General features: G+C 42.1%; 2 protein-coding genes across 9 annotated transcripts in view; both read right to left on the bottom strand.

Moving 5' to 3' along the window:
• arhgap32a (Rho GTPase activating protein 32a) overlaps positions 1-13417 on the bottom strand; it is a 30613-nt gene extending 17196 nt beyond the window's left edge. For 2 of the 5 annotated variants that reach the window (XM_040008579.1, XM_040008580.1), the window contains exons 1-5: positions 12978-13417; positions 5916-6029; positions 4873-4978; positions 2851-2942; positions 2505-2589 (exon numbers count right to left, since the gene is read on the bottom strand). In XM_040008579.1, the coding sequence (XP_039864513.1) occupies positions 2505-2589; positions 2851-2942; positions 4873-4978; positions 5916-6004 (372 nt within the window). In that variant the 5' untranslated portion in view covers positions 6005-6029; positions 12978-13417. The other 3 variants (XM_040008582.1, XM_040008583.1, XM_040008581.1) reach the window with 2 other exon arrangements.
• Positions 13418-16796: 3379 nt separating this feature from the next.
• igsf9ba (immunoglobulin superfamily, member 9Ba) overlaps positions 16797-27928 on the bottom strand; it is a 73443-nt gene continuing 62311 nt past the window's right edge. For 2 of the 4 annotated variants that reach the window (XM_040008584.1, XM_040008586.1), the window contains 2 exons: positions 25994-27619; positions 16797-20815 (listed from right to left, as the gene is read on the bottom strand). In XM_040008584.1, coding sequence (XP_039864518.1) covers positions 20392-20815; positions 25994-27619 — 2050 coding nt within the window. In that variant the 3' untranslated portion in view covers positions 16797-20391. Of the gene's footprint in view, positions 20816-24396; positions 24443-25993; positions 27620-27928 lie in introns of all 4 variants that reach the window. The other 2 variants (XM_040008585.1, XM_040008587.1) reach the window with 2 other exon arrangements.

Below are 27928 nucleotides of genomic sequence, written 5' to 3'. Positions count from 1 at the left end.
AGCTTTCGTGGTTAAGTTATTTGGCGGATAAGGAGGATATATATCATCTGCCAGCAGCACTTCACTATAAATCCTGCAGTATGAAATGTATAATAGATCAGCTGTTAGCATTTGAACTTGGAGGTGGTGTAGATTTAAAGAATATTTCTTTTTTTCTTCCTCCTCACTAATTTTTAATATGCCCCAAAACTGAAACGATCAAAGCTTCACTGTAGTTTGGGAATTTGTTGATAGACATTACTGTAGCAGCGACTTCAAAGGCCTCGAAGCCAAGGGAAGTTCTGGTTATTTATATCTGTTAGCAACTCATCCAGATACACTGTTATACAACACGCAGCGACCCAGTTACTGCTCAGCAGTAATACAGCAAACCACAGTGACAACGAACGCAGTCTGAGAAATTTGTATCTAAATAATTCATGATGGAAGAGCTCTTGTACACTGTGAGAATCTGAAATACTAGTCCCGACCAAACAGCTAAATTAGGTACCGACGGGTCAACGAGCCAAAGAGATTATGATGAGAAGGATTATGGACTGAATCACAGACAAAAAAGAAGGTTTCAATTTAAAAGATTTGAATAAAAATAAAACAGCAAAAATCTCAAAGTTTTCACCGAAGGCATGCTTGAGCATCACTTCTTCCGTGACGCTCATACCTCAGAGGCTCCTCTCTTCAAACTAGAGCATGCTAATGCACAAGCGTGACATTATTTCCTCACGAATATCAACCACCAGAAGCTCAGATGAATATATAGTCAACGCATGTTTATGTTACCTGCCACTAAGGCATCTCACATATTCCCCGCAGCTGGAGGAGGTGGCTCTCTCTTTGTGTGCAGCCGCAGTCCTGGACCTCAGCGAGCTCCTCCAACAAGCCAAATCTTAGCTGAGCAGCGGCTCAAACGCAGCTCGCCTATTTGCCGTCCCCTGCCGTTTTACCCAAAAAGCTCATTTCCAGTGCTTTGGATCATCGCGCGCTCATGCTCTGTTCTAAAAGCAGAATATATGAAAAGAGGATGCTCCCAACTGTGTGTGTGTGTATGTGCGTATATATGTGTGTGTGTGTGCGTTACCCCCCTTCCTGCATCCCTTTTTCGATCTCTTCCCCCTCCTCCCTCTCCTGCGCTCGGTCTCCATCACCCTCCTCCTCTCGCTCTCCCTCTGTCTCTCTCTCTCTTAACCCTCTTTCCTTTCTCCGGCAACAAAAGGGAGTTTGCCAGTAAAATGGGCTCAGCCGGCACACACAGATACACAAGCTCATCCATCATACAAAGGCACAAGACAGAAAGACGACCCTTTGTCATTTCAAAACAATTCTCCTTCACTGCGCTCTCAAGGCGAGACTGCAGCTAATCTGGAGAGGGATCAATCAGGCAGGCTGCAGACAGAGGCAGTCTGCTGTCCTTGTGCTATTCTGCAATCATGATATATGAGACTTGATCAGCACCTGGCTGCTGCACTATGTGGATGAAGAGACATGAGAAATGCATCACGGGACAAAGACTAATCTCTCAGATTAAGTCGAGGATTCATCACGTTGCATTGTGGCGTGCAATACACCCCACAGCAACGTCTCCACACACCCAAATTTCTATTTCAGCTTGACTCTGCCTTTTGTCTCCTTGTGGTGCTTTCCAAGGTCACTGGAACTGTGCTGCTTCCACTTCCCTCCACGCTGCTGATGCATCCATCACAATCATGGCAACCACAAGAGGATGCCCAACAGAGTCAGAGCATCCAAGAATCGAAGTCCCGTCCAGCCTGTTACACTGTAGCTGACTAATACTAGATGTAGGGATTCAGCCTCAAAGTATGCGTGCATACATGCATACACTGCTCTGGCAGCCTGAAGCTGACACTGGCAGCCTGTAGTTGGAGCAGCCTGTATCAGAGGTGACTGATGCACTCTGCTGGCAAGCAACCTGCACTACACCGAGGTTAACCAGGCGACTAACAATCACTTCCACACATGGATGAGCAGCCACTAAGGCTTCACTGTTTCTTATTATCACTGCAGTGAACAAAGTCTTTCTTAAACCTAGAAAATTATCTATATGTCCAAATAATTTATTACGTGGTTAAAGGAAAGGAATCCCAATCACTGACTTCAGAGGCCTGTGTTATGAAGCCGGATTTAAGGTTTAGTCTGTGCTTTTAGGTTAACTCTTCCCCTGCATCAACTATAACTGCAGCCACACTCACACACGTAACATGTGATTTATCAGACTGAGATTTTAAATTTGTCTCATACAAAACCCTACAATTCCTGGATAGAATAGACTATTTGCTCTATTGTGACATTTAAGGAGAAAGAAGGATAGAGCAGTAACTGTCCAGGAAAGGCAAACAAGGTTATCGATTCAGCTGCCACGCTGCGTTTAAAGAATGATTCCTTTCTGGAGCAATTCACTAAAACGGCCACTGAACTCGAGCCAAAGACACAATTACTAAACATAGAAACTCTGCTGCTGAAGTCATGGTGTAAGTATTTTCAGGTCTCACCTGAACATTGCCAAAATCAACTGTCTCATAGTGGAAATGGGCACACTCTGCCAATCTGGGAAAGTGACCTCTGGGAAAAGTCAGCCTGAAAAACAAAAACAAAAAAAAAAATATAGCAAACGCAGCAACTTATCAGTATTCAAAACACTGAAAAAGAGAAGAGCAAAGTTTATTGGCATAAAAGAAGAAGAAGAAGAAGGGTGAGGTTAGGTCTGCACATGATAACAGACTCACTTATCTGTCTGTGTCACACCCGTCATTTTATAGGTCCTCATTTCAGTGGCCTGAATAAGAGGCCTGGTTTACAGCCTATAATAGCAGCAACACTGTCTCCAGGAACACCTACTTCTTCATGTTCTTGACCTTCATGCTGGCTGTGCTGACGCAGGAACGCAGGATGGGCTCAGCCGGGTGCTCTGTGATGTCATCGCTCCTTGCCTGCCAAACGGAGACAGCACACTTCGATAAATGTCAGTCAGTCACGGGACAGCTGATGGAGAACCATTTGCAGTGACCACAGTAATGATGTCGATCACATGAAAGAGTGAAGGTGCTACAACTGAAGTGCTACACACTAAAGGAGTGACTCTAAGCAGTACAATAAGTTTTATGCAACAGCACAGTATGCAAGGCTAATTTGTTATATTACTATATGCTGTGGTGTATTGCATTCTTTGCTATCCTATACTGTGTTATCATATATGTGTTCATGTTTTGTTGAAATGTCATTTACACTAATATTAGCAATTCCTGTAAGCATATATCTCAGTACTTTGAACCAAAAATGTACTTTATTCAGCATATTTCATACCACCATGATGTCAACAACTCAGAAAACTGGTGCAGCAAACTTGTTCACTTTGAGGCAGAGTTCATTGGAATTTTTCCAGTTAGAAATCAAGTTTTCAATAGTGAACGCATGAATGCAGTACAAGCTGTAATCTTGTTCTTCTTTAAGCTGTTCCCTTTAGGGGTCGACACAGCAGATCATCCCTAGCATCCTCTTCTGTCACACCAACCCTCTGCATGCCCTCCTTCACTACATCCATGAATCTTCTCTGCAGTCTTCCTCTTTTCCTCCTGTCTGGCAGCTCTATAATCCACTTTCTTTGTCTAATATATCCACCATCTCTCCTCTGCACATGTCCAAACTATTTCAGCCTTGCCTCTCTAACTTTGAGCTGTCCCTGTGATGTACTCATTTCTAATCCTGCCAACTCTGCAACCTCCACCTTGGCCTCCTGACTTTTGGTAAGTGCCACCGTCTCCAAACATGTATTATAGCAGGTTTCTCTACCACTGAGCAAACTTCCCCTAACACTCTTGCCACTATCCTTCCGTCACACTTGTCTCCACCCACTCCACGTGTACATAGCTTGAAAATCAAAATGCAAACTTGGAATTTTTTTTATTTTTTTTTTAAATACAGTATACATTTAAAAAAAAAATGCACACGTCATGTGACTACTTTGCCTAATAATCCCTCAGGAGGTAACCACGGGACAACGGGTATCTGGTGCCAGGACTTCCTGTTTTTTGTAGTCGTTGTTGTTTAAGAATGTAGATACATTTTTAAAAAGCAACTAAAAAATAATAATCATACAGTCAGTAGTTTTTTGTTTTTTTTAAAATTGCATTTTAAAATGCATCTATGTTCGGTTAATCAAACAGGAAGTATTGGCACAAGATACATGCTGTCCCACGGTAATGACACTACCCCACAGCCACCCACCTTTGCTCTTCACAGGACTGTTTCCCTGCTTGCAGTCTAACATTGACCAGATGTAAATGGTTAATACTGCTTTAAGCAGAAACCAGAACGCTTCCAGGAACAAGAATCTAGCAAGTCCCTTGCTAACAGATTCTGCATATTCATGTGCAGATATCAGAGTTAAGAGAGATTAATATGGATAGAGAGAGATAGAAACAGACAGATGGTAATTAACAAACAAAATTCACCAGTTTTACATCTTAAAATCCCCCTTCAGATAGATAAAGAAGACAAACAGAGAGAAAAGATGACATCATGTGTCTGTGGCATGACACCGTCATCACACCTTTACCTCAGCTGCTATCAAGCATGTCACCTCAGTCTCTGGTGAGATATCATTAAATGCAAATTTACATAACAGCTGACTTTCACATGTCTGCCATATGACCTCGGTGACAAGATGCTGTGAATAACCTCCAGAACCAGTGCAGCCTCATGGAAGAAGGGAGACATCCATCTCTGCTGGTGTTTATGTGTTTTCTTGCATAAGTGATGAGTCAGAGGCGTGTGTGTGTGTGTGTGTGTGTGTGTGTGTGTGTGTGTGTGTGTGTGTGTGTGTGTGTGTGTGTGTGTGTGTGTGTGTGTGTAGGCGTGTACCATGACAGTGGATGTCTCCTGTGGTTGTTTCTCCTCTAGAGGATTACTGTTAGTGGCTTGAGGTAAGGCATCGTCTTTGTCCAGCTCGGTAGACGGTAACACGTCACTACAGGAAGACACAGGCCAGGAATTTAAATAAAAGAGAGATAACATGTCACAGTATCAACTGCTGTGCCACGGAGACTTTAAAATAAGGCTTGTCACTTTTTTAAAAAAATACACCAGAGGGAGCAAGTGAGGAGGAATTCATAAAGTGTGGCTTGGTCTCAAATCCTGACATTGCAACAGCATGGCCCAGAAAACATGTTGTACAAGCACTGCAAGGTTTAAATTGCATCACATATGATAACTGGGAAATATGTGAAAATACTAGTTTAATCCAATCAGGTCAAGGTGGAAACATATGTTGCACAAATGTCCGTGATCCAGATTAATCTGAAAGCAAAACAAAACAAACTGTAGCACATTTGGGGTCTGTTGGATGCCCTTAGGAAAGCCAAGGTTGACTATTCAGTGAGCCATAAAGACAATTCACCCACAAGGGACTGCTTCACAAAACCGTCACTTGAAATGTGACTCAGTGTATTGAAGAGGGCAGGGTGAGGTTCCATTCAGCTCAACTTTTATGAGCAACAAAGCCAGGAGAGAGACAGAGCACGGTTTTGTCAGCGTAATTCAGCATGATGAGATCAGGACTCCAGGCCAGGAACACAGACACACAGTGTAATTTATGTGATCCACAGGGATACAGTGAATTGCATAAGAGAAGAAGAGATATGGTAAAGTCTGGACATGATGAAGCTTGAAACAGAGACAGTCTGTCTGTCTCTCTCTCTGGGGACAGGGTCATGTTTTAGCCTTAACGCTGTCCTGCTCTTACTTTCCTTCATGCAGCATCTCAAATGCAAACGCGCATGTAAATGAGCACACAAGCACATGATAGTTAGAGCTACGCACGCACACGTCTGTCTCCAAGCATTTTTATGTTTTTACATGATTCACATCAGCTGACATGATGTGAGAAAAAAAACAGAGCAACTCACCTCTCAAGGACGTCACTACTTCCTGGTTCTCCCTCGGGTCCTGAGGCAGCATTCTCAATCACCGCGGCAACCACGCATCCAGCCTCCATGATGCTGCTTTACTGCAACTGTCCGCTGTAGAGAAACGTGAGTGGGAGGAGAGGGAGGAAGACAAAGCCAGAGTGGGTGGGTGAGCGTAAGAGTAGAGCATGGGAGAAGGAGTCCGATCCCATGAAGCCGCCAGACGTTAACACACTTGAGGCTGCAGCGTGCGCGACTCTCAAGGCTACAATTCACATAGCCCAGACTGTAATCTGCGATGACATCATGCTACAGTGCCAGGAGCTGCTTCAGGGATATAAAGAATGTCAGACGGCACATTCATGAGATGATTTCATGAGAATATCAGCTTCTTTTCTTTCTTCCTTTTTTTTTTTTTTTATCATTTTTGCACTGACAGGAGTTAGCTGGAGAAAACATCCACCTTCAAGAAAATGTCAAGGCCGTCATGGCAGTTTCAGTATGAGCCCCGGGATAAAATTAGTTCACTTAGCATCATTATCTTTGCTCATAGATATCCACTCACTGGCCATTTTGTTTGGTGCAACTGTTAAGCTGCTAGTAAATGCAAATATCTTATCAGCTAATCACATGGCAACAACTCAATAAATTTTGGCATGTAGAAATGTTCAGAACAACCTGCTTAAGTTTAAACTGAGCATCCAAATTGTTAATAGAGATGATTCAAATCACTTTGAATATGGCATTGTTGTTGGTGGTCTGAGTATTTCAGAAACTGCTGGTCCACTGGGATTTTCCAACAAAACCATCTGTAAGGTTTACAGAGATGATCCATAACTGAGAAAATGTACAGTGAACACAGTACTCTGGTTAAAAATGACTTCGTACATCAGAGGAGAATGGCCAAAATAGTTCACACTGATGGGAAGGTAATAGTAACTCAAATAATCAATCATTACAACCAAGCTATGTACAAAAGCAGCTCTGAATGGACAACATGTTGAACCTTGAAGCAGATGGGCTACAGCTGCTGAAAACCACGCCAGGTGTGACTCCAATCACCTAAGAACAGGAAACTGAGGCTAGTGTCATAAAGGTGTGGGAGGTTTTTCCTGACAGACTTGGGGCTCCTTAGTGTTAACTGGCATGATTAGAAATGCTACAGCTTACATGAATATTGTTGCTGACCATGTCCATCCATTTGTGACCACAGTGTACCCATCCTCTGATTGCTGATTCCTTTAAAATGACAATGAGTATACTGCACAATCAAATAGAGCATCTATGGTGGAATGGGACGTTCACATCATGGATGTGCAGCCAACAAATCTGCAGCAACTGTGTAATGCTATCGTCTTAATATGGACTTCATCCATTATCTACTTCTAGTTATCTAGGGGCAGGGATAGCTCAGTAGGTAGAGCGGTGGCCCCATGATCGGAAGGTCGGGGGGTCGATTCCTCTGAACAGCTACCCTGAGGTACCCCTGAGCAAAGTACCGTCCCTACACACTGCTCCCCGGGCGCCCAATGGCTGCCCACTGCTTCACTGAGTGAATGGGTTAAATGCAGAGACGAATTTCCCCACGGGGATCAATAAAGAACACTTTCTTCTTTCTTTCTTATCCCTATCAAAGCAGCACCTCACATTGGGAGGTCATAGAGTATACCCTGTACTGACCTTCAGTCTGTTGCAAGTCACAGACAACTAAATAAGGTTCATACTGGTGCTGTCCAGGTGCAATTTTGGTCTGGGGTTATTTCTTATGTGCTCGGCTTGGCTCCAAGTCACGGTCTGTAGCCTATCCCAGTTACCACAGGGCGAGAAGGGGGGTACACCCTGGACAGGTCGCCAGGCTGTCGGAGGACCAACACAGGAAACAGACGACCATTCATGCTCACATTCAATCCTACAGGCAACTTAGAATAACCAATTAACCTAATCCCACCAACTGTATGTCTTTGGACTGTGGGAGGAAGCTGGAGTACCAGGAGAGAACCCACACAGACATGAGGAGAACATGCCAACTTCACACTCCAAAACTCATATTTAAAAAGTTTTAAGTGTAAGAATGCGTAAGAATCATCATATTTGGAAAGGCTCATACCAATATGGCCCTGATCTATCTTACTGTCTAATGGAATCCAGTATCACTACTGACCTCCTTATGTACTGTAAACAAACAGAAGAAATGCCCTGATTAAGCAAACTCGGCACCACAATCTTCCCATAACTAGCTTCTAACCAATGTGGGTGTGCATTGTGAAACAGTGCATGTTAAAAGGGCGTGTGGGTGGAAAAAACAAGCCTCTTTTCACACCTCTGAGGTTCATCTCCAGCACTAAAAATCCCTCCATTTAACTCTAAGGCAGTTTTACCTTCCCTAAGCAGCTCTGCTAATCAGCACAGAAATGTTTGGAGTAACAAGTAGATTCGTCAGCCCCAACTAACTGCTGCTGTAGTAGCAGTTTCCCACCAGCCCCTCTGGCCCAGAGCCTCACTGAGTTGCTGTTGACGGCCTTCTACAAAGCCTCCTGACTCAGCAGAATGTGAGCAGGCAGACAGGAATATGGGCCAGATCAGACTCCAATTCATCCACATCTCATACTGCATCTCCTCTCTAACAGACACTGTAACCTTGCCAAAGGAGAGCCAACGTACTATACAAGCAAGCAGCAAACTAATTTATTGTTTAGAAGTGTTGCATCAAGCACTGCTTCATAAGGGTCACCGGGGGGAATGTTTTTTTGGAAAGTCATATAGAAGTGAAGACAGTATGCTGCCAATTAATGTGGCTCTAGAGGCACATGTAATAAAATTAGTGCCTCTATTTACAGCTTAAAAATCTAGGTTAACACAAAAAGATCCAAGCATTATCTCTTCATTGTTTACAATATTTCCTTTATCGTGCATTCCATGATTTAAAAAAAATAGAAAACGTGTGCCACATGGTACAATACCTGACCTTGCTGATGGCACCGCATAAGACAGTGAATCAAGCATAGGAACATGCTGTACTGCACACTGCAGAGGAGGCAGGCTAGCTGTGTGCTTTAAAGCTGCCTGACAGAAACAGAAGCCTGACAACTTGTGGGGGATGAGCTGAAGATAGCCGACAGCAACATATGATTGAGGGCTATACCAAACACCTCTCAGCATCATGAAAATCACAACACATGGAGGAAAAAACAGGAGGACTATTTTGGAATTGGCCCAAATATATTGAGCTATAAAAAGATAAAGCTGTCACATCTGTAAAAAAAAAGTCATTACTCTAGTTGATCTTGGCAATGAAACAGGTAGCACATATTGATGCAGCCGTACAGGTGAGAAAAACACCATCCCGCCAAACCAGGCATCAAACCCATGTAACTAAAACTGCAGAGCTGCTGTACGCCAAGCAGAAATCATCTTTCCACCACATCTCCATCAGTCATTTTCAATGTGTTAAGCAAACCTAATCCAGATGTACAAATAAAGAAACCCTCTACCAGTCACTTAAAAAAAAGAAAAAAAGTAGTGCTGCTCTGATGTCAGGAGACTGCAACAGAGAGTGTAAAAGGATGTCACCCCGGTATCTGATGGCCTAGATGGCATTTTAAGGAAAAACAGGGCAGCCTACACAGTCGTGCATACTTTTTATGAAACTGCTATCAGCATGTGTGCTGACAAGAATAATGACTGCCTGTATATTTGTAGCTACAAACACACAGCAGATGTGTCTAAGTGAGTCACAGATACTTTATCACATATGAGAGGAGGCAGGAAGGCAAGCCAAGGAAGGAAGGAAGCTAAGAAGAAGGAGAGGGAATATGAAAATGTCTTTTTACCTTTCTCTGTAAAAATTGAATTTAACTGACACATATTAATGCAAAAATCGCTCCCATTCTGTGGACCTACAGTAAACAGTGTAACATGACCTAATCACACCTTCATTATGGAATTAGCAGAAGTCTAATGAAAGAGCAAAAAGAGTAACAATAAGGCTACATTGTAATTATCACTGCTAGCTTGCAGAATGTTTGATTTTTACTTTTTAAATTTGATCCCTTACTGGCCAGATGATAAAACACACATTGTTGGAAGTCGCCTAAACAAATACTTCTGGCTACATGATAAATGTAAATCTGCTACACTCTGTCCTGCTGTTTTCACCACATTTGGGTGTCTGTATTTCAGTGTTAGCTGGGCTGTGTGAAGCAGGTTTGCAGGCCTGTTGTGGTTAGAATGAGCCAAAATAGTAAAGATGGCAGGTCAGAAACCCAAAATGAGCTAGAAAAAAGCTGAAATTATCCGAGAAGCTGAGGTACACAACAAAGTGTGATGATAATCATAGATGGGGAGGAGGAGTCACCATGACACCACCCACTCATCTGTGAGCGGAGCATTTTGCCCGTCACCATCAGGGTCTTTTAAAACTACATTTCACATGTGAGGGGTGAATCCGAATAAGGAGAGAGGGCACGGCACACTCATAAACTTGTGACTTTAAATCACATGACAGCCAATCAGATACTCTGCTTTATAAACTATTTACTTTACATGGAACTATGATTACCAAAATGAACTTCGTGTTGGATTCAATAAGACTTGAAACTGGTGACTGGGACAATAAATATATTCGCAAAGTGTTTACTGAGGTCATGAATGGAAAAACAAGATGACTATATCATAGTTGCCAATAGTTGCTATTAGAAAGAAAGCAGGTTTAAGGCCCTTGAGGACTGGTTCTACTTTTCAGACCCAAATACAATGCCCATTTCTTATATACGGTCTATAGTGATAACCGTCTCTGGGTATGTGACCCTTTCACATACACATGGCCATGGTATCTGTGAAGTTTATTAAATACCGACTGTATCAGCTTAAACTGCACTTTTAATAAAATTCTTTTATTTTTTCTGCAGAACCCCCCAAAAGGCAAGTGGCTGGCCGATGGAGGAAACTTGGTTTCATGCTCTCATTCTGAGCTCTGGATTGCAGTCAACACAGGCAAGAGACGCAGAGGAGAAAGCCCTGTGGTTACCATGGTAACCTCTCTCCCGTCCATCGTGACTTGATGCTCCTCCAGACTGAGGATGAGGTAAGCACAAGGAGGCAAATGATGCCTCAGAGGAACCTTTGGCCAGAAGCTCCGACACATCACCAGACAGTCTATTTGTCGCTTCTCTGCACGGCAGGACTGAGACAGCAGGTGAGGCACTGCTCTCTGATAATGCCGTTTAAAAAAAATAATAAAAAATCAACCGTAGTTACTGAAGCTTGGGCTCAAATCACTTCATAGAGGGAGGAGGAGGAGATGGTGGTGGGGTCATTTGATCTTATAATCTCCTTGAAATCAAACCACAGTGAGATTAAATTTAGCTCGGCCTTTGCCCCGCAACCTCCAGAGTTACAGTGATCCCCGGTGCCAGGCAGAGAGCGGGGTGACCAGCAGGGCGATTAAGTTGTATGCAACAGAGCCAAATATTTAATCAACAAGCTGATCTGTCACTCTGGATGACAGTCTAACCCTTACAGTAAGATGAAGGTCTTTCCAGTATAAGCACGAGTGTTTACTTTGTCTAAAAAAAGACATTTTACCATTTTACTGTGTAAGACAAAAAAAAGAAAAAATGCAGGAATGCCAGAGGACAAGATCCCAGCTCCCTTTACAATCTAGTGCAATCTAATACAGCAATCCCTGCAACAGCTACAAACTTTGTAAAGCTCATGTTCAGCTGTCAGGGAGGTTTTGACTCAGCTCTGTGGAAATGCATTTATAAGGCTGTACTGTACAGTCGACTGGACCACATTACACAAAATACACATTACCATAGAATATGACTAATGCAATTATTACAGCGAGCCCACACACTCCAACACACATTTCTAAATAATATTTTCTACGATGAATCGTTTGTTTTACGACATCTCCAATGCATTTATCTCCTAACGCCAAATACAGTGTCTGTAAATAGCACGTTTTGTCCTACAGACATTACAAACGTAATTGTTCCTGAGTGACAAACTGGGCCCAGTGGATTCTGGGAGTTGTGTAAAATGTCATCAACTGGATAAAAATATAGTTCATTAGTACAGAATGTCAAATAGCTCAAAGTCTTTACTGGTGCATCTGCAGTCTTAAAAACAAAGCCATTTAAAATGTATATATATGATTACTCAAATGTTGTTAACATATTTCAGTTAACTGAGGGATTGATGGACTAACCATTCACTCAAAAATCTGCCTGTTTCTGAGTTTGACTAATGTAATTACATGTGATTTTGTTACATAAGTATAATGTAAAATTTAACATTTAATTGATTCTGGGCAAATGAAATTCACTTGATTGGTATACATTACATTTTCCTCAATGAATAATTATTTGAACACATTAACAGTTCATTTAATATATGTCAGTAGCATCTCACTCAAAACTGTTGCTTTATGTTTGTTTCTACTCTACAGCTATTTTATACTCAAGCCTCCACCGCACATGCCATATCTTACATAATGAACACAGCCTCACAAATTACAATACAATTCTTAGCCTTCAAACACTAAAGATCTTTCTAACTAATAAATAAACACATGGCAGAAATTCGAATACAGGAAGTGCAGGTGTCACAACACTTATTGCAGGGCAAGTGTTGCACTGTTGCAGTAAATAACACGGGTCTTGGTTACACTGTGTCCACGCACTGCACAACAGTGATTCACAGACACACACCAGCAACGAAATCCTCTTGACAGACAAAGTCAGTTTTAATTCCCTGTGATGCAATCATGCGCATATTGCAGTCCCGTAAACCGACTCCTGGGATCCACTGGGAAAACTTTACAGCCTGTGTACTCTGACCTGTTGGGCCTGACAGATCAGCGGTCAGCTGCGTGCGTAACACACGCGCACACATAAACACACGATCATTAGTCAACTCTAATGTAAAGAATCACATCAGCTTGGTGGTGGGGTCTAAATTACGCGCGATGGTCACACCTTCGGCGGTTGACAGCGCATTAAACCCGGTGTGGTTATGTCTGCACAGCCAGTTACGATCCCTGCTCAAACAGCAGCCTACCTGTAACTGTACCCGCTGCTCCACTCTGCTGCCTCCTCTATGCTGCACAGCGCAGGGCTCCTCGACGAGGAAACATGTTGTCAGCATCGCACTGCAGAAATGCGCGGCTCGGACTCACACTCGGGCTACGGCTGATCATCTGAGGTAGACGTTTTGCGGAGAAAACCGTTGACCGGGTGCGGCATCGCTGAGGCAGTGTGGGAGTCTTTCCGGGAGCCGCGACCGGACTGACTGAAAGGCTGGGAAATCTGCACACTGGGTGCCGGGAGCGCGCGCTGCTGAACTGACCTCGTGCCCGCGCCTAGGATGTTTTAGCCTCAGGGCTTCCCAGACCTTTCAAAGTCAAGGACCCACATATGAGGCAGGCATGAGGGTAGTGCAAGCGCTTGCTGGAGAAATATTCACCAGTCCGAAGAGCCCCGACAATGCAAGTTGTGCTGCATTAGGTAATGCTCAGTAAGGAATTACATAACCCTGTAAAATAGGTGGGTGGTAACAGAGAGGAGTGAAACCTGGTGTGCAAGTCACTCATCCTAATACAGCATCTATTGTGCTTGTCCACTGAAGGAGGTAATGTGAAATTCAGCTCTTCTGTTTTAGGCTGTGGGAGCACTGGGACCTTTTGATGACCTTTTATGGTCCTTGCAAACCTGTACTAAAATTTCTGGCCTACTGTAATTTTGAAAATCGATTATACAGCTAGCATAATTGATAGGATCTAATCCATCTTTTTAACAGAAGCTTCTATTTTCATGCACAGACATTTTTGGCACCATTGAATAACATCATAATATACTGTGAACAGTTTGTGCTCTCTCTTTATTTATTTTTCTTCCAAAAGTAGCTAGCATATGATGGAGATGGACAAAATGTGGAAATTAATTTTGATTATAAATCTACTGCCTGGTAACTAGTTAGGATACCATACAAATTATTCAAGTCCTTCCTTTTCAGCAGCTTGAACGAATGCCTCGTCTAACCTGCACAAACATCAGCTCGGCTTAATTTACATAGAGTGCTGCATCCACAGCCACAATAATGTCACTGCTGCAAATAATCCACTGGAGACTGGAATATGTAATAACATCACCTGTGAAATAAAAATAATGGGAAAAAAAACCCATTTGACTTAAAGTTGAGTAGAAGATGAAAAGGACAGATGTTATAGAAAGTGTGACAAATCAGTTGCTGTTTGAACCTATGCTATACATTTCATAGTTATGAATAATAAATGAAGATAGTACTGTTAGGCCACCTGGGCAAACCCGCTGAAGTCGGTCCCTTTGGAGAACCTGACGGATGTGTGTTACTGCTGTCTGATGCTGCTGGTATGCAGCGTGGTGAACTCACAGGAAAGGCTCAAGCTGCTGTAAGAAGCCAATAAAACTTCAACTCCTGTTAAAGTTTTGTTAAAACCTGGGTTTTAGTCATTAGGCCCAGTGGTCAGCCTTGTTAATGTACCTCATAATGTTAACTTAGTAAAGTTATAACTTTTCCCAGGGTTTTATTTTCTAAGAGATGCAAAGTTTCAGAGCAAAGTGAATATGCAAAAACACCACACAGGTCCCGCACAAAATCCAACTCTGTTTTTCCTCAGTAAACCCTTTCCTAATGAATTTATGTTCTCTAGACCTGTTAATCAGGATGCAGCCGTTAGTCATCCATCCACAGCTTTAACATGTTTTTGGGAGTTGTCTGTGTTTTTGTCTTTGCACCCACTTGCTGTGTGTTTTCAGTTCACGTTCATCTTGTAATGTTTCACTCACATTCAAGTAACTATATTTTGTTCTAAAGGTCAAAAACATGGAGTAACTTTCAGATACTCTGCTGTTGTCCAGTCGCTCTGAATGTGATTTGAACAAAAAAACAAACAAATTGATGTTTGGTTTATTAGCTGGTTTCCTGGTGGAACCTTGTTTGTACAGTTACACCGTTTATGAATTTGTGCTAATTAATTAAGGCGATTTTGCCACCTTTCACCGATTAAAGCTGCTATACTTACCACCCCTGTCCCTCACATATCCTGTACTTATGCCACATTAAAGGATTTACCAGACAAATCCGAAATGTATTTGGGTCTTATCATCTAACTCTGAGGCAGAAAACTGCCGATATGTAAACATGTTATTTAAAATGGGTTTTTTGTATTTTATTTTGGGCTATATCATTCATCATATCATAGTATCATTGTAATGAATATCTGATGCTCCCAGGCCTCGGGTAAACTGTGGTATTTACCACTGTTAGGCAAATACTCAATGTTAAATAATGTTTATTCATTTCTTTAAATAAAAACACCCTCACATTTGCTTTATTGACTTACACAAAAAATGCCATAGTTTAAACAGCAGGAATAACATACAGAGCAATTAACCCTGTCTATTCAGCAATCTTTGTGAAATGCAGGTGACGTCGTCTGTTTGACCAGCGGATTAGGTGAACTTTTATTTTCCTAAGGTGTATGCAGATGGCTTTGCATTTGTTTGCTTCCAAGCATGCCAGAGGGAATTTGAACAAAAGCACAAAGGTCAGTGTGACAGACCTCATCCTCTTTCAGGTTATTTGTCTTCCTTGTTCTGGCTCAGCCGCGGGACAATTCATTCCTCAAAGTCTGGGTGGGGATATTAATCATTGAACAACAAGCATGCATTTGAACCGAGTCTTTGATCTTCCTTGGTTGTGTCTGTCGGATCTAAGAGTACATTCACAGGATAATTTTTATTCTTTTTTTAATTCAAGAAAAAAGGTCATTCGAAACCTGGCGCTCCTGTAATCATCCTGCTCATGTGTCCTAAAATTAAAAAAAACAACAACAACAACAAAAAGGAAAAAAAACCCTGACCTGATTAAGCTGCTCATATCCCATCCTCACTCTCTGCCCAACACTTACACCCTGTGTCTAGGGTATGAACTACAGCATCTTCTTCACCGGTCACACAAAACCACAGAAAAAACAGGACCTCTTTTGATTTTTTTATTATATCAAAATACAAAAATTTGAGAGGAAAATTTCATATGGGACTAAACGTTTGAAATGATATGGTGACATGAACACAACACTGCTTTCATATTCTCACAGACATGCCATAGATAAGAGCATAGAGCATGTGCTAAGCCCATGCCTACGTCATGACGAGCCACCGGAAGTGAGCCTGTGCGTTTTCCCTATAAAGGCTTGAGATGGCAACGACTGCCGCTGTACATCCAAGGCCAGTTGGTAACGGCCCAGGGTGGTTTTTACATCATAGTTCATTCAGGTTTCAGTTTTACTCAATAAAGAAACAAGATCCATGGCAGTTGAACATGAAGAGTGAGTAAGACATGATCTGAGACGAATTCACTGGAGAGCAGTGGCAAATGAGAAAAAAAGTAATACAAATATTATACATAAGGCTTTGGTACAGCACCATACAGTATGAGTTAATTGCTCACAAAAAGTTAAGTGAAGCATAAATACCTGATGCGGTGACAGAAAAGAAAGACAAGTCTAAAAAACTGACCAAAAACAAAACAGAAACATCAGGTTATTGTTGTTGTGTTTTTTTTTTTTTAAAAAGAGAAAAAGTAAAAAAAACAAAAAAACAGACAAATGTTTTTGCTTTGAATTATTTACATATGAACATTATGGAGACAGATTATGCACATAAAAAAACAAAATAAAAACATATAATACAGCATGTAAACATGTGATGTACAGCACAGAGTTCAGTGGATGGAAGTGAAATGAAATGTAGTAAATTTTCTTCCTTTAATTAAGCACTACTTGGTTTGCTTGAGTATGAGCATTAGCTAAAACAGTCAACGATGTAGTGCTTATTGTAGCCTACGATAATAATACATTCTAGTTCTCAGTGCTGGTACACAAAAACAGAGAATATAGAAAATACTACATATTTCTATTTTCCGTCCAATAACAACCAGCTCGGATGTCCATGAATGATTGCTAAATAGGCGTTTTTGTATTGTCTCTACATGCAAGATTAATACAATTTAAAAAAACGAAAGGAAAAAAACAAATCTCTTCTAAGTATCATCCTACCAGCACCTAGTGATGCACTAAAAGCTGTAAGCAGAAAAATTGAGAGAAAACAAACGAATCAAAGAACAAACAGAAATGAGCTAACAGTACATCCAAAGCAGCCCTCTTAAACACTGTACATGTTTCTGTTGAAGATGCAAGGAAACCAAAAGAGAGGGAAAAAAAGCCCGGAAGACAACATCCATTCTTAAAAACCCACGAGGAAGAGGATGTATGAGCTTTCCCGATTCCTTTCTACGAGGGGGATAATTACAAATGTGGACTGGTGACTACCCATGGCTATACTGTACAGTACTAGTAGCAATTCTACCTTGAAAAAAGGTGGCGGTGTGACATGAGACGGTAGCGCCCCTGCAGTCGTGTGCTTGAAAAACAGTGCTGTTAACCAAAGACCTACAGGAAGTGTGTAGAAAAGATCCCCTCGTGATCTGATGCTCTTAGATTCCTTCTCATGTGTCCTGTGGCGTGTACTAATCTAAATTAGGTTATGTTTCTCCTTTTAGGCTGGGTTAATAGTCTCAATATCAGCACAAACATAGTTTAGAGAGGGTACCTTGGAAGCACAGACAGACATTGCAAACACGCTATAGAAAACAAGTCGTCTTGAGTTCATCTGAATGTCACAAGTCTCTATTATTTGAGGTTACACTACTAGTTTCCAGTATTGTCTATCACTGTCTTCACACCATGATACCGTTAACGAAAAGGGCCTAGAGTGTCTAGTTGCTCAAAAACACCAGGGGCCGACGGAGTCGCTTGTGGAAACAGGGAACGGAAAAAATCTTCAGACCTCTATTCTACAGCACCACAAAGTTAAACATAGCACCAAGTCGTAATGTTCAAAGCAACTATGCCCTAACACACGTTTCGTCATCGAACTAATGTAAACACAATTTCCTCCACAGCACGTGTTTTACAGGACTCTAGCATGTCCTCGACTCTTAGAAAAAAAGTTTATTTGCTTTGGACACGTGAAGGCGAAGAGATCTGGAGTGAATCTACAGGTGTGCTCGTGAACGGGCGAAATACAGGATTACTTTGTTCCAGAAATATTATAGTAGAGGGCAACACACTTCTGCTCCTAAAGCTTTTTCCAATGGGCATTCACGTACTATACATCAGAGAGGATACTACTCAACTTGTGCAGCCAGCGGGCTATGGCAATAACACACTGTACGGTACTAACATGAACTTTTCTTTTCTTCTCAGATAAAATAACGTCTGCTAAAGTATGACAAATTAGGCACCTTAAAATGTTTTAAAAACATTATCCACTTAAAGCCGTACTGTAAGCAAATACTTTTATATATAATCTAATTTCTTTTTCCGTGGGATCCTTTTCATACATCCTCATACAAGAACGTGTTCCTGTAAAACATGGTTTGCGTCATCTTTACAAATACAATACACACCATGTACAGTACATAACAAATATAGATTTTTTTTCCTCGTATCTTACACGAAACCAATTTCTGACGCTCGCTTTCAGGCAAGCGCCGCTTTCTCGCTCGTCAAAAGATTTCGGCGAGCAGACGTGGAGTCGAGTCATTCGCGCGGATTTTTTTTTAGCTGGAAACCTTTGAGTCGTTATTAGGAGGTGGGGGAGAAAAACTGTTTGATATGTCTCGGTGACAATACGATGATAACTGCTTTTCCTCTTCTGCAGATCAAAGCGGGGACTTGGCTCAGAAACCGTGTGGGACTACATACAGGAATTTGGACTTGATGCGCCAACTGGTCACCTCACCAATCTCAGCTACACTAGAAGCAATAATGACGGGTCATTCAATGTTCTGTGACATTGGGACATTCATTTCCTGTACAGCAAAACATACATTCAGTATCGGTTAGTGTCGAAAAATCAACAAACACACAGAGAAGTAGCTAGCAAGTAATCTACAGTTGTTAAAGATAAACAGTCAAGGTGGCAGTCGTTTGAATATTTCCCATTGCTTGTTGACAGCTTTAGAAACAATCACATTCTCCTCTAAGAGCTGCTGCTAAACATTAACATCCTCGCTGTACTGCTTGGTTATTTTTGCATCAAATCTTTTGCATGTACAGTGCAAAAATGTGTCGATTTATTTGCCTTTTTCCCCTCCTAATCTGACTGTGCGCATTTTTTTAAAAATTGTTTTTCATAGGTTTTAATCTGGTTCTATCCTATTATTTGGATATACACAGTTGAAGCACAAGCCCATGTTAAAAGAAAACAAAACGAGTTTTCATGCATCTTCCGTAGCGATTTCTCTCGTGAGTCCTTGGCAGAAAAAGTAAAACCACACACACACACACACACACGCTATCGGACTCCCTCACTCCTACAGTGAGAGAAGCGTGAGAAGGCGAAGAAAAAGGCAGTTTATGTTCGAAAATATAAGCAAACACAACAGATAAATACAAGGCAAAAACAAAAAGGCACCTCGAGCTGTGCCGCGTTTCACAAATGATTTCCTTAATAATGAAATACATACAGTACAGTTCACAATTTGTCACCCCCGTCCCTCTGACCCTTCAAGTCCAACCTCCGCTGAGCATCTGAGTCCCAAGTTAGTTTGAGCGATCTCGTGAAGGTTATGATCTTTGTCTTAACGCAGCGCCGCAGTGCTGTAAACACACTTGAACCATCGCGCAGTAAAATGAAGACGCCTTCCTCTAATTGTTGGCATCGGGTCACAAATCAAAACAAACACAATATGCTAGCTTTTACTGGTAATAAAAAGCTTCTAAAGTAGATAAAGTTAGGCCATATTATCCGTTTGAGAGAATGAGAGTGGCGTGTGATATAAACCTTTTTATCCATATGTAAAAAGGTCAAGTACGTACAGTATACCACAAGAATTACAGCAAATCTGCGTTTACTCTGAGGTATATTTGTGGTAAGAACCCTGTGTTTAAATACTGAATCTATTTGTATTGTAGGAAAGGTAGACTCATGTCCCTGTCCAAGGACGCACCAGGCTTAACAGTACGCTGTATCACTGAAAAACCTAAAGATATGGACCCCTCAATGACCAGTGAGTGAAAAATCTTGAACGTGTTGTGACATACTCAACCAACACATTTTTTTATTACTGTAGGAGGAAGCTTAATTCCCTTGTTTTACTATTTATATACATTATATATTTTCAGAGCATTTTCAAGTGAAATTCCTCAAAGACAAGTTGCAGTGACAACCCGGAAAAGCCATTGTTCTTGTCTTCCAACCCCGGAGTATTCAGCTCAATGTTTCCCACTCCCCGAAACGCAGATTAACTTTTTAAGGATTATAAGAAAGGTATTCGTTTGATATTTGGGTAGAGCAGGACGTGCTGAGGTGGGATTTCTCAGGGGTGGTCAGTTTAGTCGAGTCCAATGGCTTGTTGGGCACACGGGTCAGCGTAGAGTCCCATAATTTGGGCCCTCTGAGTCTGCACTGGCCAGAATGCCTGTCTGGTCCTCCTCGAACTGCCTGCGGCGCAGGAAGGAGGTCAAATAGAGATAGGGGTTCTTCTTGTTTTGCTTTTTCCTCTTTCTCGGGAGGTTAAGATCCTCTCCCTCTTGGGGTGTCTGAGATTGCTGCTGGGTCTGAGAGAGAGACGCACCTGAAAGAGAGGCAAAGGACTCATACACAGGACGGCTGTTTGATCGGTAATCTTTTGTAGCTGCTCTCCGATCGTCAGACAAACCTGTTCTCCTTCCGGAGGTTGTGTTGTTATTGTTGTTGGCAGCCACTCCCTTGGCTTTAGTAATACAGTGTTGTAGCAGTGCTGGTAAGCTCTCAGACCCGGCAGTATCGCTAGACGCACCTAGAGGTTCCCTGAGAAGATGAAAGACACAGCACACATTGTTCTGGATTAATCCAACAGTCGTGTTCGGTCACGTCTCAGAGAGAACAGACAAAATGGCACTTTCATTTCTATTTCCAGAAGGTGCTATCATATGATTTGATGAGCTCTTGAACTTCTACTGAGAGCCCTTTCACTAAGATGATGAATTTCCACTTTCTATCTGCGGTGATGGATGAGAAAAGTTAGATACAAAGAAAGAGAGAACGAAAAAGAGAAAGAAAGAATAGTTGACTTAAGGTGGCAGTGGAGTTGGTGAATTATTGGCTATACATTTGTTTTTCTTAAACAATCATTATGTTAAAGACCCACTCTGGGATTTATAATTAAAGTGTATTTGTTCTCAAATTCAATTCATTCAATCAGTTCATTTTCTTCTGATTTTGGTGGAATAACAACTCTTTAAAATCTGGGATTTCATCGAGTCTTAGAGACAAAACTATAAAAGAAACGTGCTAAGTTTACAGCAAGCTTTCGCTTTAACATTTGGGTCTTTAAATAGTGACTGCTTCAGAAATGCGAGCAATATTGGCCTCTTTGCTGTATAAAACTCATAAAATGAAAATAATTTCTGGAACTTGACAGTTCCTGTACCAATGAAGTCGTCTAAAAAAATTGTACAAAATTCTCTATTAGCGCTATTTTTACTAGACCGTAGGTTCAGGGGTCGGCAACCTCTGACCGTCACCTGCGTCAGCACACAATCTCGTTTTCAAGTAGTGGCCCGTGAGACGGACAATGGTTCATAAAATACAGACTACCAATCAAAATTTGGGGTCACTTTTTTCAAACGTGTTCAGCTGTGGGCTGAAGAAATGTGTGCCTTAGATATAATGTGTAAGTGGCGGTTGTCCTGTTGCTAAACGTTACTAATAAAAGGGCTTCTTGTTATCTTGTTTTGATGAATCAGCAAAAGACTTGCTGACATGGTAATGTGACTTTACAAGCACCATACAGTTCATGCTGAGAGGTCTTTAGGCTGCCATACAATCCTCCCCTGTCCCTCAGATATCTTCAAGTGCATGACACAGAAATGCTGATTTAGTAAATGGCAAATTGGGCTTAAATTGAAAGAAATTAATGGGTAAAATTACAGAAAAAGGTCTGGTAGCTCATTTCCCTGGAATTATAAAATGTAATGTAATAAAGTTTTTTTCTGTTAATTCACAGAAATTTCTATCCTGTAGCAAGAGTACTGACAGGGACTAGAAAGAGAGAGGATATTTCTCCCATACTGGCTTCACTTCATTTTCTCCCTGTTAAACCCAGAATCAAATTTAAAATAATTTTCATCACATACAACATCTTCAATAATCAGGCCCAATCTTATCTTAAAGACCTTATGGTACCATTTCACCCGAATGCAGCACTGTGTTCTCCCACTGCTGGATTATTTGTGAGTATTTAAACACAGAATGGGGAGCAGAGCTTTCCGCTTCAAGGCCCTCTTCTGTGGAACCAGCTCGACTTAAAACATTTCTTTTTGATAAAACTTATAGTTACGGTTCGATCACACGACCCCAAATCCTTCTTTAGTTATGCTGCAATAGGTCTAGGTTGCTGAGGGCTTCCCATGATGCACTGACTGTTACTTCTCACTCACCCTTTTTTCACTCACTATATGTTTATACACCACTCTGCATTAGTTATTATTAATCTATTTTTAATATTATTCCACAGCATGTCTTTGTCCTGTCTTCCTCCCCCCACCCCGTCAGATGGCCGTCTTTCCCTGAGCCTGCCTCTACTGGATGCTTCTTCCTGTTGAAAGAGAGTTTTCCCTGATGTTGCAATTTGGGGCTATATAAATAAAAGTGAATTGAGTTTTCTCTGTTATTTAAATGTTTATTTATTCCTTAGTTGCTTTAGTACAGTATGAATGGACATGGGAAGATCTTTGTCAACAGGAAAAGCCAGTTAGAAGTTCAAAATCTATACACTCCTTTACATTCTCAAGAGTGCCGAATTGGAGTCTTTAATGGGCCAATTCTGGCCCCCAGTCCTTATGTTTGACACCCCTGTTTTCAACTCAGAGTCAGAGAAGATGATTACATAAAAGAGGCTTTAAATTAATTCCTTTAACACTTACCTCTGTCCACACTAACTGTTACTTACTTAATTACTGGGAAAATTTCTGTATTTTACTTATTAGTCAGCTGCATCGCAGCTATGGCTATAATTTTGCAACCCAAACTGTGCATATAATATTATAAAATTGTAGATGAGGTCAAACTTATCATCATAAAAAAGGTTGCCAACCCCTGCGTCCTAACATGAAAGTTCTGCACATTTCAAAAAACCAAAAAACAGAAAACACACAGGAAGGTGTTCCTGAAACCTTGAGAACTATTTTCATTTCATGAGTGATGCATGCGAAGTTGAATGAAAATAATTAATTAATCAGCACAAAGTAATCACATCACGTTAAGGTATCCTCACTTCCAGTGGTCTGCTTAGAAGCAGTTTTACCTCGTACTGGAATACGCTTGTTGTACTTTTGTTGTCCATCTCTCTCATAGAAAGATGCAATAAAGTTAAATTAAAAAAAAGTCCAATAACCTCACAAAAAGTTAAGCTTGTGTTCACGAGGCTCACTGTTGGCTCTTTGCCTTTCAAAGAACTGAATGCAAACAGCGTCAAACCTGACTTAATGCTTTCATTAAGTCAGGTTGTCGCGCCAAACATGTATTGTTTCAAAAGGCATGGGAACACAAAGCTTTAGAGATGCTGTCCATCATTTGTCACTGTGGAGAGAAAGATTGAGAGCCATTAGCAGAGAGGGGGAGACAAATCGGAGAATTGCAACAGTCCTGGACAGTTAGAGAACATTTCCATTATCATCACATAAACTGTGTGCCGAGGCAACAGTGTTAAAATATTGCTCATTTCCATAGACATAAACACTATACAGCACACTTTCAGAAACATGAACACTGCGTACAGAGGCTTCACCATGCTGACGGGAGGAGATGGCAGGTAGAGGAAATGGCCGTTAAAGAACAAGTCACATGACAGGAAGAGGAAATGGCCATTAAAAACAGTCACATGACAGAAAAAACGAAAGCACTTAGGACAACAAATGTGACAAAGAATTTAGTTTGAGAATTGTTGTTATTTGTTTGGTTGTAGAGAGAAGTTTAGAGAATGCATGCATGGCATTTTGCACATGGAACAAAACTTTAAAGGGGAATACTCCAGTCTATCATTCATGTGCGTCCTCTATTGATTCAAGGCTTTTTCTTTTTTTTTAGTGCAGGGAAACATGTCTGCGTTCAAACAATGAAAAGGACAAAATCAAATGCTTCTCCACAATCCAAAACCACTCCTCCTGCTTGCTCACAAGCCTAATTACTGTAGCCTACACCACAGCAGGCTTACTGTGCCTTGAAACTGTATTGACAAATGTGTCCTGCAGTCATTATTACCATTAGTTGCACTTCACTTGAATCCAGCACAGAGGCACAACCCAAAGCGATTCCCCTTTAAAGGAGAGAGTGATTAGAGCCCTCCCCCTGCTGACCCCTCCCCTCTCAGACATGGGTCCGACCCTTACCTATTGCGGCGTAGGGGACCGGGTCACAACAACGCTGCCCAGATAGCTGAGATCAATCAAAAACAAATCAGGTAAGACCCTTACCCTCTAAAAAGCAGCAGCCCTATAAGCTACTTTCCCTTAAAGGCCAGTGATAGTGCAGGAGCGAGTCTCTGCTGCATGGCTTTAGCTACCATGTGATTGTAGCTTCTAGGGTAGTGAGGTGGGTGTGAGGGGCCACAGGAGTGTGTGCAGTAAAGAAACTCTACGGGGTATAGATGTGTTTAAATGTGGGTGTAAAGCATAACATTTCCTCCTTTATGTAGTAAATGTGCACGGCCACTGATCTACCAATACTACGAGAAAAAAATTCTATTGTTCTATTTAAGCGGGTTAGTCGGTTTTTATCCTTACGGATGCCACTTTCTAATAATGCAGCCATTATATGTTATATGCTTTATAACTTGACACTAATTATTTTTGAATATATTAATTTAATGGTTAATAAATCACTCTGCAATACATCTGATTAAAGTGAACTATTTTGCCAAGTCATCTTCCTCAAAACACTTCGTTTGCCTCTTTAGCACTCCAATTTTGGACCTTCTAGAAAAGTCGGAGTCCCAGGATATATTTAACATCTTACTTTTTATGATCAAGTGACAGACACACAGCCTTCTATTTATGACTTTACTATTATAAACACAACTCATCCAACTGTATAACTATAGACCAGATGGTTTGTTATCCATCCTTATAAAGTATTGATAAGTTGAGATTATGGCTTCATTATTTGTTCATAAATTGTTTACTAATTCTTTTTAAAACAATCTTATTAGTTTATGAGCAAGAAGCGAAAGTTAATGAATAACATAACACAATGAGTATGTGTCAACTACTAAATGTGTACAAACTACCAACTGCTTTGTTCTACACTTTCTTTCCATCGCTAAGCTACAATATAGACTTTTACAATTTCAATCTTCTTCAACAAAGAAGAAAAGTGTTCTGCTACAAGCGGCTATAAGCTACTAGCTCTAATATTGGTTGAGTTATGAATAAGTAAGCAATTTATTATCCATGAATAAATAGTCTGGAAGGCGACACATCAGAATAATGGTATAAATAATAAATGTAATTGTTCATTAAATGTACAGTAAATTGTTGAGGTTAAACCTATAAACACTAGTTTCATAAACCGACCCGATTTAATATAATTTATACTCAGTTTTTAAAATACTTTAACTCAAAGATTTTAGATTCAACATGGGAAACAGAAAAAATGGCTTTTAAAGTTGATTTAAGTTTGAATTATGATCAATATTTCATCGATTCTATTGATTATGAGCCATCAGTACTATATACAAAAATACATGATCTTAAAATCACACTGAGCTTTCACATGCTATTCAATGTTAATGTTTAGATAATTTTTAATGAACTGACACAATGTGTGCTAAATGCAATTACATGCCTTCTGCATATTAAAGTACAATATGCATCTTAATTACTTCTTAATGGAAACATCAAAGTGATACTGAGGATATTTAGCGAGCAGACGAAAAGTCTCCTCCTTAAAAAAATGTGTGACTATTCTCTACTGCAATGGATCACCTACCCTGAGGCTGATATCTGGAGCTGGGAGGGCTCTGAGGGTAGCATCTCCTCCTCTGTCCTTCTCTGGGATGGCCTCTGCCCGAAAACATCCCTGCCCTCCGGAGGGGGAGAGGGGGATTGGGAGGGGTAACTGGCTGCAGTGGAGGCATAGGACATGTGGGCGTGGTAACTGGGGCTGGGTTGCTTGGCGCCCTGGCTCTGAGTAGGAGAGGCGGTCAGGGAGGACCTCCGAGAGAAACTGACAGTAGCCGAGGGCTGCAGGGTGATCTCAGGCATCTCCAGAGACCGAGAGGTGCGGAGGATGCTGGGGCGCGGAGGAGGCCTTACAAGAATATCTGGGGAACCCGGCTGGGTGCTAAGTGGGCTCTGGGAGAGTGGAGAGAGGCGGGAGGGTTGGAGTACTAGTGGGGGTAGGCTGGGGTCTGCCCGGCGCCCCGCCCTCGGGCTGAGCCAGGACTGAGGGCTACTACTGGGGGCTGTGCTTGGGCTCCCTGCACGGACTGCCGGGTCAGGGTAAGGCAACACTGGTACACCCACACCGTGGGCCGTGTGTCTGAGCTGGCCGAGACTCTGGGCCTGTTGCATAGCTAAACGCCTAACCGGAGGCCCTGGGGGCCTGTCTCTGCCTGGGGGAGCCACAGGAACCTCCAGCTGCAGGAGTCCAGGGCTTGTTGGATCCTTTAGGTGTGGGAGGTGCAGGCGACTGGGAGGGAGAGAGTGAGGAGGATATGGGGGTGGGTCAGGGAGGTCCTGGGGGTGATGTAACGGATGGTGAGGTGGATATATGAACCGTGGACCTTCTAGACCCAGGAAGGGTAACTCATGAGGCTGCCAGCTTTCGGGTGAGCGAGAAGGAGGGCTGTGTGTGTGAGACAGAGAATGGCCAGAGGCAGTGTACTGATGGTGCTCCATCTCTCCACTCTCCTCGGGGATGGAGGGGTAACCAAAGGGCCCCTCGGCGGTGCCTGGGGGTGAGGATAGAGCGGAGCTACGTGGGCTGATGTCAGGCATGTAGAATGGTGGTGGAATCCCTGATTCAGCGCGGCTGCCTAGATACCCATAGAATGGGCCCTGGGGAAAGCCCCTGTAGCGGGAGGCCGGCGCCTGCCCTGAGGCGTGAAGTGCACTGCCCTCTGCAAAGCTCATACCTTCCATGGGCCTGTGTAGGCGGGGGCTGTAGGTGGGGGGCTGCGTTGACTCCAGGCTCGAGGACGTTGGGGAGAGCTGGGGCCGCAGCGTGGGCATGATGGGCGGCAGAGGCCCTGGGTCAAAATCATTCTCCTCATCGGACTGCCGGAACTCAGGGTACATGTCAGACTCCTCTGCGAAGGGGAAGCCCTGGATGCGGCGGGGAGGTGGGCTGGTCTCCATGACGAAGCGGCCATCGGGGCCACGGCTTATCAGCTCAATAGGCGTGGTGACCTCTGCCTCATGTTTGGACACACTGTATTTCTTGCTGGCTATGGCACGCTTGGTTTTCTTGTAGAAGGAGAGCTCTTTTTCTTTTTCTCTCTGAGGGCTCGGGAGCTTCCTGACATACAGGCCCGGACCGTGGGAACCCTCCGACGAAAGAGAGCGGGGCCGAGATGGAGGGGAGCTCTCTGGACTTATCTTCCCCGATGATAACCTGATAAAAAAAAATAAAAATGCAGACACAGAACGCTGGCTTAATTTAACACATAACAGATGAAGCGGATAGTGGTAGGAGTATTTTAAAACAAATCCCCAAAAATCTCTGATACTTGAAATAAACTGATATGATTGCGGTTTGTAAACAGATGACACAGTAGAAAGCCAAAGCGCTCGATCAAGGCAGCCATAATGAACTTCATTACGGTATAATGGCCAGTTTATGGCGGCAGCAGACTCCTGATAGGGGCTGCAGCTAATGAACCAAAGAGTGACGGGATGAGAGAAAAGCCAACAACGCAACCAT

This window comes from Simochromis diagramma, unplaced genomic scaffold (assembly GCF_900408965.1).
Source record: "Simochromis diagramma unplaced genomic scaffold, fSimDia1.1 OVJJ01000344.1, whole genome shotgun sequence".
Taxonomy (NCBI): Eukaryota; Metazoa; Chordata; class Actinopteri; order Cichliformes; family Cichlidae; genus Simochromis; species Simochromis diagramma.
The sequence above is the reverse complement of the archived record's forward strand: the minus strand, read 5'-3'. Positions and strand labels throughout refer to the sequence as shown.